The sequence below is a fragment of the Lucilia sericata genome, unplaced genomic scaffold, assembly GCF_015586225.1.
Source record: "Lucilia sericata isolate MDLA Ls3-8-SP2 unplaced genomic scaffold, ASM1558622v1 Contig003872F_arrow, whole genome shotgun sequence".
In the NCBI taxonomy this organism is placed as follows: Eukaryota; Metazoa; Arthropoda; class Insecta; order Diptera; family Calliphoridae; genus Lucilia; species Lucilia sericata.
Genome location: NW_023997057.1, coordinates 1 through 20,685, shown reverse-complemented (window position 1 = coordinate 20,685; position 20,685 = coordinate 1). Strand labels below are relative to the sequence as shown.

Below are 20,685 nucleotides of genomic sequence, written 5' to 3'. Positions count from 1 at the left end.
TTAGTGTTTTTTGAATTTATGAAACATAATTTTAAATAGACAATTAGCAAAACTATTCAGAAAATGTCTTTAATCTGTTAAATTAATAGGTTTTAAGAAAATAATTTGCCATATAATTCGTATAATCTTTTGGGAAATGAGAAAATTTTAAATATTCTTAAAATTTTAATTGAAAAACAAGTTAAATAAATTATAATAAATTAACATTTTCAGAATAGAAAATCATCATATTAGCTTTAAAATAATATTTTTTGCACCTTACTGTTTGGAACTGCCGTAATTTTTTTTGTACTTATTTAGAACATAGTGGCCAGTTGCATTCTACGATTTACAGTATTGAAAATATTTTATAATAATCATCATCATTACGATCTTACATAACTTTTCTTAACACTCTTTCATTTACCATAAATGGTAAAAAAACATACAAAATTTAACAAAAAAATACTATAACAACAAAAAAGACTAACAAACAACTGTGATCATGTTTTATTACAATATTTGTATCACTTAAATGTTTGACCCTTTTTATGTACCATTGAGTCCTAATGAACAATGACCAAAAATGTAACATAACAACGAAAATCCATTATGAATTGTGTTGTTTTTAAGCTTCCAGTATTAAATGCGATGCAACCAAACAGCAACAACTGTAACTATAAAACTCAGAATCAATATGCTGATAATTTAGTAATTTTTAAACAGCTGCAACCACAAACAAAAAATAAAATTACTAAAAAAAAAAAAAAAAAAAACTTTTAAATAATATATACAAGGTACGAAGTTATCGATGAATTTAAACGATTTATCGAATGTACCGTTTAAGATAAAGGATTTTTAGTAGCGAAATTAATGTTTAATGAAGGTATTGAAAGGAAATGTTGAAAGTTTCAAAATTTAGCTTGATCACTTAAAAGAAAGGAATTTATTAAACGTTTTTAATTTGTGCAAGCAGAGAAATTTATTGAAAATTTTTTATAAATAGAGAATCTTAACGAACATTTTTTATATAGAAAAAATTCATTTCATATAAAAATCTTCCATATATGAAATAAAAGGAGCGATCAGTGGAAACCGCGATAAATAAAGTAGTCCTCTATATATGTAGGTGAGTCCTTCGATAGCAAACTGTATACACTGGCCGTATGCATTGATACCGTAGGCACCTTTAATAAAGTGCACACTGATAAGCTTATCCAATCTCTAGACCAATTTTATATTGACCAGGTGCTCCATAACTGGATCAACTGGATCAACATATGGATAGGTTGCGAGAAGTACCATATAACTATCAGGGGTATTTTGCGGTACACCACAGGGTGGCATTTTTTCGATTTTACTCTGGGTAACCACGATTAATATCCTCCTAAGGACCCTAACCGAGCAAGGACTTAGACCTGTATGCTATACAGACGTAATGCATCTAAAGGGAAAAGATCCAAATTACTTGTGTAAAGGCTCTGAATACGGCCTTAAACTGGGTTCAACCAAGAAGCCTAAATGTTAAACCGGGGAATACTGAAATCTGCCTTTTCACAAGAAAGACTAAAATTTATAAGTTTATTGAAGCCTGTTTCCTGGGCAAGAAGATACCGATGACCGACAGAGTCACGTAGAGTTACTTGACAGAACATTTAAATAAAAATACCACATAGACAATTGGATTAACAAAGCACATATATAAGTATATAGGAAAACCATAAGAACGAAATGGGGCCTAGTACTATTATGATACATAGGTTTTATAAAAGCGCGGTTATGCCAATTCTAACTTATAAGATACATACATATAAGGCGGAACTTACATCTGAACAGCTTTTAACTTCAGCCGAACTGACCAAATGTGGTTCTAGGAAACGTCATTGGAATGCTATACATAAACAGGGACCTGCCCGATTTTATACCACACATATACCAGTCGAAAACTTTGAAACACTGATCCCAGATATAATGTTATGGTCAAGAGGAACATTAGAGCAAATATGCGTATAGATCCGTTACTGCACGGATGGCTCTATATTACTTATTTCAAGCAGAAGTCTAAGTATCAAGGAAATGCCTAAATAGGATTAAAATAAATATGGCGCCAACAAGGGTTAACATATTTACCAACAGCCAGAAGGTAATTAGGTCGATATCAGGTGATAAGATTAAATCTAAAACCGTGAGCTTTGTGTACCAGTCCACTCGGGAGTAGTTGGTAATGAAAGAGTGAATTTATTTGCTTTAAAGGGAAGAGAGCTCGACACAACGAGGCGAGAGAATCCCGTAGGTCGTCTTGGAATAATGGAACAGTGGTGACCTGAGATTTGGAATGTACAGCATGTGGTAAAGACTGGGAAACGCTGGAGCACTTTTTTTGTAAATGTGAGACTTTCGTCGAAATTAGATTCAAATATCATGGGAGTAAAATTATTCCGAAAATAACATTCCTCACAAACACTGAGTGGAGAATTCTTAAGAATTGCGTCCATGAAATTGCTTTTCTGAACACCGGACGTTAATATCTTCATTCGTCACTTTATAAGTTTTTTGTTTTTACCAACTACCAGCTACTATCGGCTACAACAGGCCCGATAGTAGCCTTAGGTATATTTCTTCGGATTTGATGTAGTATACATTCTCCTATCAACCTAACCTATGCTAAATATGCAATCAAAAATAACTTTGTACTCATGTGTTATTAAATCGGCTTAAATTGTGCAACATTTATACTAAATATTATGATATCACAATTCTAATTAAATTATTATAAACTTTATTCATGCATTTTTGTCATTTTAACTATAAATATGAATTGATCTAAATGTATAGAACTTGTACATTCAAACTAAAAACCAATTTATTAAATACATTCTCATGTACAATAAATAGTTCGAGTTAATGCCAAACTGACAAAATTTATTCGTATGAATGTGTATGACTCTATATCATACATACAGTTTATATTGATACAATAAATGTATAAATAGATGTAATTTTAGACAACATTAACGTTCAAAATGCAAAATGTCATATGAATTGATTGCATTAATTAATAAATTAATTTGAAACCTCATTTAGTAGCAACTGCATGCAGCAGCACTAAATGAAAATGAATGATGTATTTATGTAGTAGTAGTAGTTGTTGTTGTTTTTGCTTTAGTAGACATAATATGTCAGTTATTTAAAATAATGTATTTATTTAATTTAATTTTTAATGGAAAAGAAATTTTAAAGATTAATATAAAATTTAACTCTAAATAGTCTGGGGTTTTGCTTAGTTTTGTTTAGAAGTTTCTATATTTCTTTTATTTATGCTCAAAATAATAAAGTCAACAATTTAAAATACTGTATTATAAGCAATATTCATATTCATGCAATAATAAAATCCAACACCATATGAAATTAACAAGACCAACAACTACAACTGACTGCAACATCATTATTCTCATAAACATCATCAGCATCACATGAAAATGTTAATTGAATTTTAATGGTTGCAACTCTTTATAAATACACACTCTACTACATAGTACCATATTATGATTCATGTGTTTGTGCAAGTTTTAATGGATTTATGTTTGTATATTAAGTTGGTTCCGGAATGAAAAAAATTAATATTGAAGTTTTTTATAGTCATAAGATATTGATGTTTCTGCTTAAACCAGATTAATGGATTTCTTTTTAAAATTCATATAATCAAAGTATTTGGAAAAGTGGCAATAACACTTGAAACTTTATAATATCTTTGAAATGTTCACAGTTTGATTAAGACTACCCTAATATTTATATACATATATATGTATATTCTCTTATGTATACAATGGTGTTTTATAATTTTTAAATTAAATATGTATTAAATTATATTTCCGTTAACTCTTCTGTGATCTATAATATCATTATTGTTCATGTATTCTTTGTGTAATAAGTACTTTTTTACTTATTTTTGTAGTTAAATAAGTTGGAATGTTATATTCGGCTATGACGAATAGTATATGCCCATCATCAAAACCGGTTATATGCGATAAAGTCATTCTCTGAAGGGGACTTCATGTGATCTATGTCCACAATACCATATATAATAATTTCTGGAGGTACATGAAACTTATGTGTGCTATCTAGATTGCATTATTAATGTAATTAATATACGTATTTATGAGTACTTAAACAGCATTAAAGAGGCTCTCTGTATGAGTGATATGTGAATAATATTCCCCATCTTCAATACCAGTTGGAACTGAACTAGAACTAAACTAAAACTGAACTAGATATGAACTAGAACTGAACTAGAACAGAACTAGAACTGAACTAGAACTGAACTAGAACTGAACTAGAACTGGACTAGAACTGAACTAGAACTGAACTAGAACTGAACTAGAACTGAACTAGAACTGAACTAGAACTGAACTAGAACTGAACTAGAACTGAACTAGAACTGAACTAGAACTGAACTGAACTAGAACTGAACTAGAACTGAACTGAACTAGAACTGAACTAGAACTGAACTAGAACTGAACTAGAACTGAACTAGAACTGAACTAGAACTGAACTAGAACTGAACTAGAACTGAACTAGAACTGAACTAGAACTGAACTAGAACTGAACTAGAACTGAACTAGAACTGAACTAGAACTGAACTAGAACTGAACTAGAACTGAACTAGAACTGAACTAGAACTAAACTAGAACTGAACTAGAACTGAACTAGAACTGAACTAGAACTGAACTAGAACTGAACTAGAACTGAACTAGAACTGAACTAGAACTGAACTAGAACTGAACTAGAACTGAACTAGAACTGAACTAGAACTGAACTAGAACTGAACTAGAACTGAACTAGAACTAGAACTGAACTAGAACTGAACTAGAACTGAACTAGAACTGAACTAGAACTGAACTAGAACTAGAACTGAACTAGAACTGAACTAGAACTGAACTAGAACTGAACTAAAACTGTTATAATTAGGGTCTAAAAAGGGCGCGTTTGTATAAAAGTCTAAGAGATACATTAAAAAATTACTAAAGAATATCCACTCTAAATCACGTATATAATTCTTATTTATTAAAAAATAGGTATTTTTTGTCTACAGTTTTATTACGTTATATACATACCTACATATGAATTTTTATGAATATACATATGTATGTGCATTTCTATATGAATTCTATAGTGGCTGATATCTGTTTGACTTCTGTTCATTTCATATAATATTTTTGTTTGTGGGCGTTTTGCCACATAATTGTTTTCATTTAAAAAATATTAAATAATTCATTAATACTCATCTTTATTGTATGTGTGTAAATGGTGTATGTTTGGTATCAATGTATGTATGTATATCATTTTTATTTATTTTGTAGCACTTTTTCAATTTAATGTTATTAATTGTAAAGGTATACACCGATATACATATAGCTATGTGTACTTTTATGTACAAACATTATATTAACTTATACATACTTACATATATGTATATGTTGTTTTTTGTTATTATTAATATTTATTTATGTTGAATGTATATTTGTATGTACATACATATGTATTTAACTTCGGTTTATAGATTTGTCTGATTGTGTAATGATTTTTATTAATTCCCATTTTAACTTAATTAAATATGAAAATAAATTAAATTTAATTAATTTGAAAATACCACAAATTGCCTTAAAACAATTATGTGAGTATATTTATTTATATGTAGTATATGGGTCTTTTATATAAAGAGTATTCGGGTGTTTAAATCATTCCGATAGTTTCATTGTTTATTATCAGACTATATTTCTTAAATACATACCATGATTTGTCCAAAAGGTGTCCCGTTATCCGATTTCGGTAAAATTTTACACCAGTCTATATTTGAAGATAATATTTATAGGACCTTTCAAATAAATGTTCGTGTTATTGATCTCTTTACGTTCATATTTTGAAATTTTATTTTTCGGTTAAAAAATATGTGTCAGTTTTATGTTGCCAAGTTCAATTTTTCTTCTTGAACCTAGTATAATATTTGGGCTGTTTGTTCCCCTTGTACTACCCTATATACCGATATACAACCCTTTTCATCATAATTATTTTGCTCATAGTAATATTAATTCAAAAAAGTGTAAATTTTTTCGTGAACAACAAAAAACGTCTTAAAAATTTTGCCAAAAATTGCCTTTTCCTAAAATCTTTCAAATTGCAGATATGTACATCTAAATAGTGATTCTTTCAGATTTTTGGTCTCTTCATATTTTTGCAATAAAATCCAAATATGTTAGTAAAAATCTATATTTTAAACATTCAGTATGTATGTATATAAATCTATTAAAGATTTATACCACAAAAATTTTCCTAACATAAATATAACGGCTTCCTATATTTAAATTTATTTAACGTTATTTCAAAGCTTTGAACAATTTTATGTTTTAGCTTTTTGCCTATAATAAAAAGCTCTTAAATAAAGTGTTTACTGTTATAAATTATAACAATATTTTAAGCTTTCAGCTAAAGCTGTTTCATTTTCCCACTATTGTGTTTATTTATATTCATGCCTCAAAGTATGCATTGCTTTAAGCGAATAATGGTATTTTAAACAACACTGTAATATGTATACAACTAGAGGCGCTGATGTTGCTGTCAAAATATATTGTTTAAAATGAATTGTATGGCAGTTCTCTAGTTTTAGTTTAACCACTGTTGCCAGATAAAATTGCGAAGAAATTGTCAACATAAAGAAGTAAACTTGAAAATTAATTAAGTTGTTGAAGAAGTCAAAGTATATTTTTATAAAGAAACTTTATTGATTTAGTTTTAGAAAAAATATGTGATTTTAGTGATATTATCCACGAGATCCGAATCTTCAATAATTCTATCAGATATGTTTTCGAGAAGCTCGCTATTTAAAATCAGCATAATTCTGATTCTGTATGTCAATAACATACAGCTTTATATGGTAAATGTTGTTCTTGAACTTAGTTTGATTGTTTATAAAAACAAAACACGGCAAGAATAACACGTTAGGTATGATGTCAAGTATCTAACAGAGTTATAAGAATCTATACTGATACACAAGCCGCCATTAAATCCCTGATCGATGTATATTCTACATCAAGACTTGTCCAAGAATACCGGACGTCTCTTAATAAGATGGCGAGTCATTCAACAATTACCCTTGTTTGGGTCAAAGGACAGGGAGACACAAACGGCAACAATATTGCTGATACTTTATCGAAAGCTGGGACGAGAATATCTACTCTAGACATAGTCCCACTATAGGCCATTAAGAAACACATATATGTACATTTGCTACATGGTTTATCTCCAGACCGCTGGTCTCATGAGCATACTTCCTCGATTGCAAGGGACGCTGTGGCCTCGCATGGATCTTCATAGAATACCCTTTCTAATAGGTCTCTGTAGAACGAATCTGTGCGCTCTTTTATCAGTTATCACTGGTCATTGCAAATTTTGAAATCATGCAAGACGCATGAGCCTTCCATATAACGACATTCTCTAGAAGCTGCCAGATTGAGAAGGAGGAGGAAAACAATTACTAATTTTCTGTGTAACTGGCCCGGCCGATAACGCGGAGAAGGCGAACAAGGAGAAGGGAAGGGCAGGCGGGTGACGGACGGACGGACGGAACGTCGACGGACGGACGGACGGACGGACGACGGAGCGGACGGACGGACCGGACGGACGGACGGACGACGGACGGACGGACGGACGGACGGACGGACGGACGGACGGACGGACGGACGGACGGACGGACGGACGGACGGACGGACGGACGGACGGACGGGACGGACGGACGGACGGACGGACGGACGGACGGACGGAGACGGACGGACGGACGGACGGACGGACGACGGACGGACGGACGGACGGACGGAGGACGGACGGACGGACGGACGGACGGACGGACGGACGGACGGACGGACGGACGGACGGACGGACGGACGAGGACGGACGGACGGACGGACGGACGGACGGACGGACGGACGGACGGACGGACGGACGGACGGACGGACGGACGGACGGACGGACGGACGGACGGACGGACGGACGGACGGACGGAGGACGGACGGACGGACGGACGGACGGACGGACGGACGGACGGACGACGGACGACGGACGGACGGACGACACGGACGGACGGACGGACGGACGGACGGACGGACGGACGGACGGACGGACGACGGACGGACTGACGGACGGACGGACGGACGGACGGACGGACGGACGGACGGACGGACGGACGGACTGACGGACGGACGGACGGACGGACGGACGGACGGACGGACGGACGGACGGACGGACGGACGGACGGACGGACGGACGGACGGACGGACGGACGGACGGACGGACGGACGGACGGACGGACGGACGGACGGACGGACGGACTGGACGGACGGACGGACGGACGGACGGACGGACGGACGGACGACGGACGGACGGACGGACGGACGGACGGACGGACGGACGGACGACGGACGGACGGACGGACGGACGGACGGACGGACGGACGGACGGACGGACGGACGGACGGACGGACGGACGGACGGACGGACGGACGGACGGACGGACGGACGGACGGACGGACGGACGGACGGGACGGACGGACGGACGGACGGACGACGGACGGACGGACGGACGGACGGACTGACGGACGGACGGACGGACGGACGGACGGACGGACGGAGGACGGACGGACGGACGGACGACGGACGGACGGACGGACGGACGGACGGACGGACGGACGGACGGACGGACGGACGGACGGACGGACGGACGGAGGACGGACGGACGGACGGACGGACGACGGACGGACGGACGGACGGACGGACGGACGGACGGACGACGGACGGACGGACGGACGGACGGACGGACGGACGGACGGACGGACGGACGGACGGACGGACGGACGGAGGACGGACGGACGACGGACGGACGGACGGACGGACGGACGACGGACGGACGGACGGACGGACGGACGGACGGACGGACGGACGACGGACGGACGGACGGACGGGACGGACGGACGGACGGACGGACGGACGGACGGACGGACGACGACGGACGACGGACGGACGGACGGACGGACGGACGGACGGACGGACGGACGGACGGACGACGGACGGACGGACGGACGGACGGACGGACGGACGGACGGACGGACGGACGGACGGACGGACGGACGACGACGGACGGACGGACGGACGGACGGACGGACGGACGGACGGACGGACGGACGGACGGACGGACGGACGACGGACGGACGACGGACGGACGGACGACTTACTACTTACTTACTTACTACTTACTTACTTACTTACTTACTTACTACTTACTTACTACTTACTTATTACTTACTACTTACTTCCTACTACTTACTTACTTACTACTTACTTACTTACTTACTTACTTACTTACTTACTTACTTACTTACTTACTTACTTACTTACTTGTGTGTGGGAAATAAAAAATCATAATTTAAAAATTTCAGAAATTAAATGTTATTTATAACTCGCACAGTCCTGATTGAATGAAAATCTGTTAAAGGGAAATTTCTGGTACTTTTTCGTTTTTTCAACTGTTTGCAACACACTATAGCTAAGTGTATATGAATTCGGCACAGCCAATTGTATTATAAAATATTTACAGAAAATATAGTTGATTTCAAAAAATAATCTTTATTATAATAAAATATAACCTTTATCTTCTTTATCTTTGTATATATTGGAAAATGTTTTAATCTTTTCAATAGCAGTCTCAAAATTCTCCTTAAATTCTCTAATTTCTGCAAAGATAAAAAATCAACTTTTCATTAATTTATACAATAACATTATAACAATAATTTACCAATTCTGTAGCCACAAATTTTTATGGATTTCAAACGTTTCGGAAAGTTTCGATGATTAATAATAAATTTCAAAAATGAATGATCATTGTGTAGAAATCTATTATAACGTATCATAAGTATTAGTTTGGGATTATTGTGCAGTAGATTAAACCAAAAATCTTGTACAATCTTAAAATAACTATTTAAGGAAATATTCAAAAATGTTAAATTAATTCTCTTATCTTCAAATTCCATTAACTCTTGATCATATATATCATAATCAATTAAGTAGTCATCGTATTCATCATAACCATCAGGACCTTCTAGTTTTGTAAGTGTAAAATATCTTAAATTGGGATGTTTTAAGATAATCATAATTTTTGAGAATTTTATTTTTCTGCCAACTCTCAGGGTAAGTTTCTCCAAAGAGCTGAGGCTATATAAATTATTAATCAATAATGACGAGGGTTCTGTTATTAACGTTCTAAGTTTGCCACAACTAGTAGCCACGTAAATAGGCACCTGTGCAAAATTATCATGCCAGGTAAGCGATGATAGATTTCTTAAATTCAGACCATCATTTATTTCAAATAATTTCTTTAGATGATTTCGTTGACAATTGTTAACAAGTACATTTTCCAAAGTTGGTGCCACTGTAAAATACTCAAATATTCCTATATATTCTGTGTCTTTAATGGAAAATGTTCTTAGTTTCATATTACTTAAGATGGCCATTAAATCACGCCATATCAAACCCGAACAATTCTCCAAAACAAATGTGTTTAAAGTAGAAATGGTGGCAAAGCTACTGATTTCGAAATTTTGTAATTTTAAATATTCTAATTGATTACAAGTTTTTTGTAGTTTCTTAAAAAACTCTTCATTAATTGAGATCAAAGCCCATGATTCCAGTACCAGTTTCTTAAGGCATTTAAAATTAGTTAACATTAAGTTGTTGAATTTTCTAAAAATACGTTGAGATCGAAAATAGCCTATAGTTAATTCCTCACAAGGATTTGTTAGACCTAAAGCTTTCCTAGTAGCTATAGCATTATCATCATCCTCGTTTATAACAAAGTTTCTTATTTTTATTACTAACTGCAGCATATTTAATTTATTTAATATTTTATTTAAATCATAAGTTAATTCTTTATCTACAGTATCGGAAACTGTGATTTCAAGAATTTTCAATTCAGTCATATTTTGTAGGGTGGTAATTTTTATATCCTCTCCTATTACCAAGGTCTTTTCGTTGCTATTAAAACAGTTATCCAAACACATTTTCTCCAACTTGTTGCAATATCTATTCAAAAGTCTTAAATCTTTTTCGCTGATTATAACATGTTGAAAACTTATCGCAGTAAGATTTATAAATCTATGATGCTGATCAAATGTCACTCCGAATTCTGTGGGACTAAAAATAAGTGAGCTACTTTTCATCACTTCACTTTCATCGTTGACAATTTTATAGTTTATCGTTGGTGAATATAAAACTAACATTTTTATGTTATCAACTATTAACTGTAGAAAAGTATCAACATCTTTTCGATTTAATATGGTCTTATCCTCTTTAACACACTCGTAGCCAACCTCATTGTCTGATTCATTATTCGCTGTATTATTTGTCAGCAACATTCCGAAATGTTGAGACATTTTACATACTTCTAGATTTTTGTATTTGTTTTTCCATATAAAATCAACAATCACTATGCGAAACTGTGTACAGACTTTAGTCAATTTTAACAATTCTTCCAAGTTAAGATATTGAAAAATTTCGTATAAAACATCAACGTTTGTTATTATTTTTTCCATTTTTATTCACAAAATTTTATCGTAAACTAATTACACAATATATGAAAATAATTTGTTAATGTTTATATTTACAACATATAATCATCAGCTGTCTTAGTGATCGAATGTGATCTTATTGTGGGATGCCACTTAAATAATATGATTTTTCAGCTGTATTGTTCAAATACAAGTGTGCGATCAATAATCAGATATAATTAATGTTTTAAAATTGAAAAGTAACGTTCGTTTTTTTAAACGCTTTTTCATTAAAATGTGTTAGCTAGTTTTAAAAAGAGCAATTTCATAACGATCCTGACTGTAAAGCACGTATTTATTATATTGCTGCTAAATATATTACGTAGACTAGGTAATGGGTGGACATCGGCCGAATAATTCGGGTCATTCCGATACGTAGAACCGCCTGTCGGGGAATGATGTTCAGCCAACCCTACTTCACTCTGTCCAATGGATTTATGCACGCATCCAGTTGAAGTAGCCCAATTTTTAGGCCTGGACATTGATGTAGAACCCCCTAACTAGATTATTGTATAGTTTTAGCTGTTACAACAACAACAAACATCTTTCCAAATTCATCTAAATATTGAAAAATATTGAAAAAAAAAGTAATAAAATAACACTCTCATTATTTTGTTTGAAATATATTTCTTTTTATTTGTTTAAGGGCTTTTTTATTTAACACTTAATGTGATGTTAATATTGTTGTTTTTATTTTAATATTATATTATTAAATATGAAACCAATACAAGCTCTTTCTGATTTGCTTTTATCCTTGATTACCATGTATGATGGTTATTTATTATCATTATTATTTAAATTAATTTGAAACTTAACAATACGGTTAGTAATATTTTACATAATTCATTATTAGTTTTAATAATTATAGATTTTTTGCTTTTAACTTAGATTTATAAACAAAAAATTTGACTAGTATTTAATTCCTTTACACAATTTACTTGTTTGCCTATTTTCTTTTTTTTCTCAATTTTCTTTGCTTTTGCTTTTTAAATTTCCATTTCAAATTGCTTACATTTTCCGTAATAAAAAAAATGATAATAAAAAATAGATTTTATAATTAATTTTTAACATTAACTGATAGTTAATAAAAAAAAGTTATAGTAAAAGTAATTTTAGTTTTATAAATTAAGTTAATTCCTTTAACTGTTTTTTTTTTTTTGTGATATTTCAGTTACTGAGTATTTTTAAAGTATATATATATATAAACTGTTTGTTAGATTTTATATTTTTAACTATATAATACATTTATATAAAAATTAACAAAGAAAATAATACAAAAAAAATTTATACAAATTCTTAAAAAAAGTTAAAATATTTACAAAATAAAATTCATTTTGTTGGTTGGTTGTTTTTTGTTTTCTAAAAAATTATCAGTGATTAAAAAAAATGCTTTAGATGGTTCTGTAATTTGTTTGTCTTATATAAATAAAATTTTAAATTCCTGGTCCATTCATACATTAAGATATATATAACAGTTATTGTATAACATTTAAGGGTTTTCTATAATAACACTTTTAGTTTTTCTTTTAACATTAAACATTTGTATATGGTCTGTACATATATATTTTTTTTAACAAATAAAAATATGTTTGTTTGAGACTTTTTCATAAAAAATACAAAAAATAAATATCTTTGTTTGTAAAATCCAAAATATTAAATTAAAATCAGTACTTTTGGTTTACTTTGTTGGTTTTCCACAACATGTCTAAAAACTCATGTTGTTCTAGGTTTTGTGATGTTTGTTTTTGTAGTTTATTATTAAGGATATTTGTTTGTTGTTTTTACTCCTACTATACCAATTTGTTCAATCTATTAGACTTTACTTTCTGGTCCTTCGGCAACATTTTTAAAAGCCAATCGTATTCTGGTTAAGAAATGTGATGATATATGACCATAACTTTTATTATACCATTCTGGAGTTTTACCCCTAAAATTAATTAAAAATTAATAGAGATCTTAAATAGTTTTTTTATATGTTTAGTGCTTTTCAACTTACTTGACATCAACTCTTGCTAAATGCATAACCCTTGATCTACCACTACCACAGGGTTCAATGAGATAACGAGAGGCCAATACCACACCTCGTACAGCATTAAACATTGGCTTTGCCTTGGCATGATCTATAGAGGTTTCAACAATAACACAAGCACCTCTAGGTAAATCAGTGCGCCAGGATCTAGAAAAATGAAATACCAAAATATAAATTCTTTTCTAATAACTTCGCTAAAAGTTTATTTTCATTTTACCTTAAAACACAAAATCTGTACACTGTTGACCATCGATGGCATATTGGAAAATTTCCGTACAATCATCAAATTTCTTAATGGTTTGACTTTGTAACAGATTAGGATCCCAGGAGGCACGTTGACGTATAATATAATCTAAAACATCTTTGGGAGGACCCTCGATTTCCGTTATACAACGCCACAAACGTAAGGGATGACCATCACCTACTTTTTTATAGGCAATTTCAACATTGGGATCAGCCAAGGAGGTTATAGTAATCCATCCACGCGATCTATTATATAACGGTAAAATATTATTTTAATTTTTCCCAAAAAATTAAAATTAAATCAAAACTTACTTTTCTCTTCCCTCTTTAATGGTGGCACTGGTACTTTCATATAAATAACCTCGCCAGTTATGAAATTGCATGCCTTCTCCTAAGGCCTCCAATGGCAAAGGTTTCGATTCTTCCATGTAACCAAATTTACACTTGCCTAGCTTTTCTTTGGGGGCTGTATAGATTTGCTTGTAGTGTTCTATCATAAAGGACAGGCACTCATGAGAAGCCTTGGCTTCAAATAGCTCCTTGGCATCGGGTACCCCTGAACCTTTGCCTTTGCGTCGTGGAGAGGCAGTAACTGAGTTACTACCCGTTGATATACTGCTATGGAATAGGGAGGGAGCCAAACATACTGCCAAGTTATTGGCAGTCATTTGATTGTATTGGGAATTGGCAGCGACTAATGTTAAAAATTCTAATAAGGCATATAGAATTTCACGATTCTCATCGGGCAACAAAAGGACGGCAGATTGTACAGCATCCAAACGGACTTCGGGAGGTAAATCTAAAAAAATGGAAAACTTTGTTAATAACTTTAAAAATCCTAATAATTTCAAATCTGGAAAACTTACGTTGAAATATGGCCGCAAATGTCTCCGACATTTTGGTGGTCAACAACGATTCGGGCAAATCTCTGAAATACTGTTTCAACATATCGGCCACATCATATGCCTGTTGTGTATCAAACACATCCATGCATTCTGCCGTAGATTCTGAGTATTCAATTAGTTCTTTCAATTTTAAAATTCTCGATTTAACACCACTCTTACGGAAGAGACCAATTTGATCTAAAGCATTTAACTGTAACCAGCGGAAGGCCGCCCTCACCGCAATGGGTAATGTTTGACCCGAACGTTGTAAGATTAGAAGTAAAGGTACACCAAATACTTTCTTATCCTTATAGTCGGGCATTTTGATTTTCTTGATAAATTTCGGCAATTCCCAATTCCAGCCAGAACGGTGTGTGGGGCAATAGCGTTCCATATAGCCGGTTAGAGTAACCAGGGCCAGTTTGCGTATCATTTGTAATTGACCCGCTGACATGGCAGCGAACAGTATGCCATGCTCATTGGAATGTGGATCATTCTTTTGTTGAAAACACTTACGGAATATCATGTGGGGGTCGTTCTTCCAATTGAAAACTGTGCCATCTAACAACGGGGGTTCTGTATAATATAAAAAAATATATATATTTCAAATGTAAATATAAAATATTCTATAAAAAGTTCATTTACCTCTTAACACTTTCACTGGGTTCTTCTGGTTTTGGTTCCTTTCTTGTTGTTGATCTAGATCTAAAACTGGCCGAACGAAAACCATCCCGTTTTTTACCATCTCTGCCCAAATTCAATGAACCTCCTCGTGATAATTTCTTAACTTTAACTTCGGTTGTATTAGAGTTGGCATCTTTTATAAGTAATTTTCTACCCTGATGACACTCGGAGTCGGAGTGGGCTCCTATATCGTCTACCTTTCCCGTGCGCTGTAAAAATCTGCGCGTCTTACAAGGTGTTTTACGTAAAGCCAATTTATTAGTGGTGGAGGAAGATTCTTGACTATCGCTATAGTACGAAGAGGAATCATCCGATTTGCCTTCCTTCAAATAGGGCATAGTGTTGGTAAAGAAATGCAGCGGACTTGCTCTCATGGATCTGGGAGTGGTGGGTGTTCTCTTGGGACTGTTTCGATTAGGACTTAAGAAATTGTCACTCTGAGATGGTACCTTTAGTTCATTACCAAATATAGGAGCCTTATTGAAACCATGCATGGGACTAACCGCTGACGGTGAGGGTGGTGTAGAATATACAGCGTCTGGTTTACGCATACTTGCCCTCTGTCCCAGTTGTGAGAGATCTAAGGCTTGACCACTCAATACTAAACCTTGCCTTTTTCGTCTTCTCGATTTAATGGATTCTACTCTACGTAAAATGGCTTTAGCACCATCTTTTAATCTCTCGCTACCCGTCCTTCTCAAAGGACTCGAATTAAGATCTGTGCTATCATTTAAAGCAGGATCTGTAGAATCATCAGTATAGGTGCCGGGTAGGGCTAAAGTGAGACCAGCTCCCGATACATCATATGAATCGTCCTCAAAACGATCGGGACTAGATTCTTTGGAAGATGATTCGGTTTTTTTCGGCGGCTTGTAATTTGGCGGCAGGTGGTATTTCAAGACCCATTTCACCAATACGCGACCAGCGTCGTATATGTGGTTGGAATGTCCAGTTTTCGCTTAAAGCAAAATTTTCATCATCTGAATCCTCTTTCTGAAATACATGAGGAAATCAATGTGTCATTTAGAGGTTGTTTTTAACAAATTAAAAAAATAATAAAATAAATTACTAACCTGGGGCGTTTGAGTTTTATGAGATTGATCTACACGCATATTGGCACAACGATTTAATATACACAAACGTCTGTACAGGGATTGTAATTGATCATTTTCCAAATTGGTATGATCTTTGGCAACATTTGTTAGGTCAATAGGGAATTGATGATCTAAAAAGATAAAAACACATAATTTTTATTAGAAATATGTTTTTAAAATAATTAACTTAAAATACTTATTTATTGTAATATCGCTGATTCATAAAGTTACTATTACTGAACTAGAACTGAACTAGCACTGAACAAGGTCTGAACTAGAACTGAACTGGAACTGAACTAAAACTGAACTAGAACTGAACTAGAACTGATCTAGAACTGAACTAGAACTTGAACTTGACTAGAACTGAACTAGAAATTATCTAGAACTAAAACTGAACTAGAACTTGACTTGAACAGAACTAGAACTTGACTAGAACTGAACTAGAAATGAACTAGAACTGAACTAGAACTGAACTAGAACTGAATTAGAACTGAAGTAGATCTGAGCTACAACTGAACTAGAACTGAAATAGAACTGAATTAAACTGAACTGGAACTGAAAGACTGAACTAGAACTGAACTAGAACTGAACTAGAACTGAACTAGACTGAACTAGAACTGAACTAGAACTGAACTAGAACTGAACTAGAACTGAACTAGAACTGAACTAGAACTGAACTAGAACTGAACTAGAACTGAACTAGAACCTGAACTGGAACTGAACTAGAAACTGAACTAGAACTGAACTAGAACTGAACTAGAACTGAACTAGAACTGAACTAGAACTGAACTAGAACTGAACTAGAACTGAACTAGAACTGAACTAGAACTGAACTAGAACGGAACTAGAACTGAACTAGAACTGAACTAGAACTGAACTAGAACTGAACTAGAACTGAACTAGAACTGAACTAGAACTGAACTAGAACTGAACTAGAACTGAACTGAACTAAACTAGAACTGAACTAGAACTGAATTAGAACTGAATTAGAACTGAACTCGAACTGAATTAGAACTGAACTAGTACTGAGCTAGTACTGAACTAGAACTGAACTACACTAGAACTGAACTAGAACTGTACTAAAACTGAACTTGACTTGAAGTTGACTAGAACTGAACTAGAACTTGACTAGAACTGAACTAGAACTGAACTAGAACTGAATTAGAACTGAATTAGAACTGAACTAGAAACTAAACTAGAACTGAACTAGAACTGAATTAGAACTGAATTAGAACTGAACTCGAACTGAATTAGAACTGAACTAGAACTGAACTAGAACTGAACTACACTAGAACTGAACTAGAACTGAACTAAAACTGAACTTGACTTGAAGTTGACTAGAACTGAACTAGAACTTGACTAGAACTGAACTAGAACTGAACTAGAACTGAACTAGAACTGAACTAGAACTGAACTAGAACAGAATTAGAACTGAACTAGAAAAACAAAAACCGGATGCGTAACTCGTAATTATTTGCCAAATAAATTCTGGGCACAGAAATAGTTTCGATATCGCGATTTTTATAACAGGATTTATTTCCAACCTTTCAAAAACCTTAAGCTGATTTTTTAGGACATTATTTTTGTCCTTTGTCATTATCACCTTTTGTTTTCAACATCACCACATATTGGTTTTTCTTCACAAAACGAAATCTTTTCATAAATTTCTTTAAAAATTTTATAAATTTTTCTTTGTATTAAATTTATACTTTAAACTGCAAAACTGCCACGTACGCGTGTAATCAGAAAATATTGGGCGTACAATAATAAAATGGCCAAACAACAAGCGATTTGATGCCATGAGAATTTCATACTGAATGAAAAATTTTAATTCGGAAAAAACTTCTACCAAATAAACCAGATGCAACCACGCAGTAACTGCGGCCAGAAAACAAATCAAATCAATGGCCACAAATATACTAGATGTTTTTCTTTAAATGAGAAATAAAATTAATAAGAAACAAAAATTAAATAAAAAAACTTTAAACGGACCAATAAAATTAAAAATCGTCAATTTAAAGGAAAAAAAAAATAAAATACATTTTATAGTAATAAGTACAAATTATTGGAAAAAAAATACCAATGTATTTGTTTTTTTTATTTTCTGCTGACTGAATTTATTTTATTTATTTGGCTTTTCCTTTAAATTGAATTTTTATATGTAGGAAATCAAGTTCTGTGTATTTACAAACAAATAAATTAAATTACAAGACTCAAAACTACAAGATATATTTATTTTTCTTCATTTTTTTGTAACGCTATTGGTTTGTTTGTTAGTTTTTAAATACATGTTACTAGTTTTTTTAATCTTACACGTAGTAAATATGTTTTAAAGTACTAGGAAATTCTGTTCATTCAGAAATTTTCAATTTATTTAGATTGTTGTCTGGAGACACAGAACATGTAAAGACTTTTATTATGAAATTTAATATAAATTTCTAATTTGAAATCAATTGATTTTTACAATAAATGTTGCTCTTTCATTCAAAGTTGCAAGTAATCAATTGAATGATTCAGAACTATATTTTATATGAAAAAATAACAAATTAAGGTGGGTTTTTATCGATGACGTTGAATATCAACTTATTATTTCCATAGTTCAATTTGATTATTTTAAAGTTCTGTCACAGACTCTTTTTTTCATTAGAATGACTAACGCCTTATGTTCTAGTCAAAAATCGCCTTTAAAATTAGCAGTAATAAACTTTAGCTTGTTATTATTTGTACAGACGATACATTACTTTGAGATACAGTAACTGTAGTTACTTCAAATACACACACACACACACATAAATAATCATTTGACAAATAGGAGTGCAATGATAAAGGAAAAAACTGCATCCTCTAGACCAAATACATTATTATTACAGTGAGTAAGTGTAACTTTGCATTACACACACGCATTTTAGTTCATGTGTATAAAAATGAAACACATTTTATGTTTTAAATTTTTTCAACACTTTATTGTTGTTTTTCCCATATAATGAGATTAATGAACTTTTAATAAGTATATTCTGCAGATACTTATACATACCTACATACAATACAATACCTACATATTTATTTACATTTCCATATACACCAAGTACTTACAAGCATATGATACTCTACTTTGTTATATGCATTTTATTTTATTTGTTTACAAAATAGTATATAATTTATTTTGTTTTCCTTAATAGAATTAACAAAATATCTTAAACACTATTTGCCTTGGCAAGATCCCAACAAAATTATAAGCGAAAACAATAACAAACAAATAAAAAATTATATTAAGTACTTCTCATTTAAAGTAGAACATTTCAAACTGTGACGTTCTTTTTGGAAGCAATGAACTTGATAAGTACGAACGAGTAAGATTGTATAAAAAAGAAGAAATTACGAAACTTCATTCTCTTTACATTTATTTATCTTGAAGAATTCATTATTTAGTGGAGCATATAATCATATTAAATGTAAATTGGTTTATTTAATTAATATCTTAAAATGAACGGTATATAAAGTTTAACTACGTGGGTTTTAAAGAGGAAAGTTAGCATAGATATGTACAATAGCCTGTAGCATAATCGCAAAATATTTGAAGTTGACAAGTTGAATTATATTCTTAACAAGACTTGAACCAGAACATAAATATAAACGAACCAGAATTGAACTAGAACTGAAGCAGAACTGAATTTGAACTGAACTAGAATTGAACTAGAACTAAACTGGAACTGAACTAGAACTGAACTAGAACTAGAACTGAACTAGAACTGAACCAGAACTGAACTAGAACTGAACTAAAAATGAACTAGAACTGAACTAGAACTGAACTAGAACTGAACTAGAACTGAACTAGAACTGAACTAGAACTGAACTAGAACTGAACTAGAACTAGAACTAGAACTGAACTAGAACTAGAACTGAACTAGAACTAGAACTGAACTAGAACTGAACTAGAACTGAACTAGAACTGAACTAGAACTGAACTAGAACTGAACTAGAACTGAACTAGAACTGAACTAGAACTGAACTAGAAGTGAACTAGAACTGAACTAGAAGTGAACTAGAACTGAACTAAACTGAACTAGAACTGAACTAGAACTGAACTAGAACTGAACTAGAACTGAACTAGAGCTGAACTAGAAC

At 33.9% G+C, this 20,685-nt stretch overlaps 2 protein-coding genes across 2 annotated transcripts; both read right to left on the bottom strand.

Moving 5' to 3' along the window:
* Positions 1–9,625: 9,625 nt before the first annotated feature.
* On the bottom strand, positions 9,626–11,651 carry LOC119615000. The gene is made up of 2 exons (XM_037971086.1): positions 9,820–11,651; positions 9,626–9,757 (listed from the first exon to the last, which is right to left on the bottom strand). The coding sequence occupies exons 1-2, from the start codon at positions 11,609–11,611 to the stop codon at positions 9,654–9,656; spliced, it is 1,896 nt and encodes a 631-aa protein (XP_037827014.1). The 5' UTR covers positions 11,612–11,651; the 3' UTR covers positions 9,626–9,653.
* A 1,273-nt stretch (positions 11,652–12,924) lies between these two features.
* Positions 12,925–16,691, bottom strand: LOC119614999 (stAR-related lipid transfer protein 13-like; the record flags this gene model as incomplete). Its single annotated transcript, XM_037971085.1, is given in 9 exon segments — positions 12,925–13,553; positions 13,623–13,832; positions 13,881–14,144; positions 14,211–14,697; positions 14,765–15,314; positions 15,316–15,358; positions 15,428–16,333; positions 16,335–16,459; positions 16,540–16,691. Coding segments are annotated over 9 exon segments (2,852 nt in total), but the record flags the coding sequence as incomplete, so codon positions are not given.
* Positions 16,692–20,685: the final 3,994 nt, after the last annotated feature.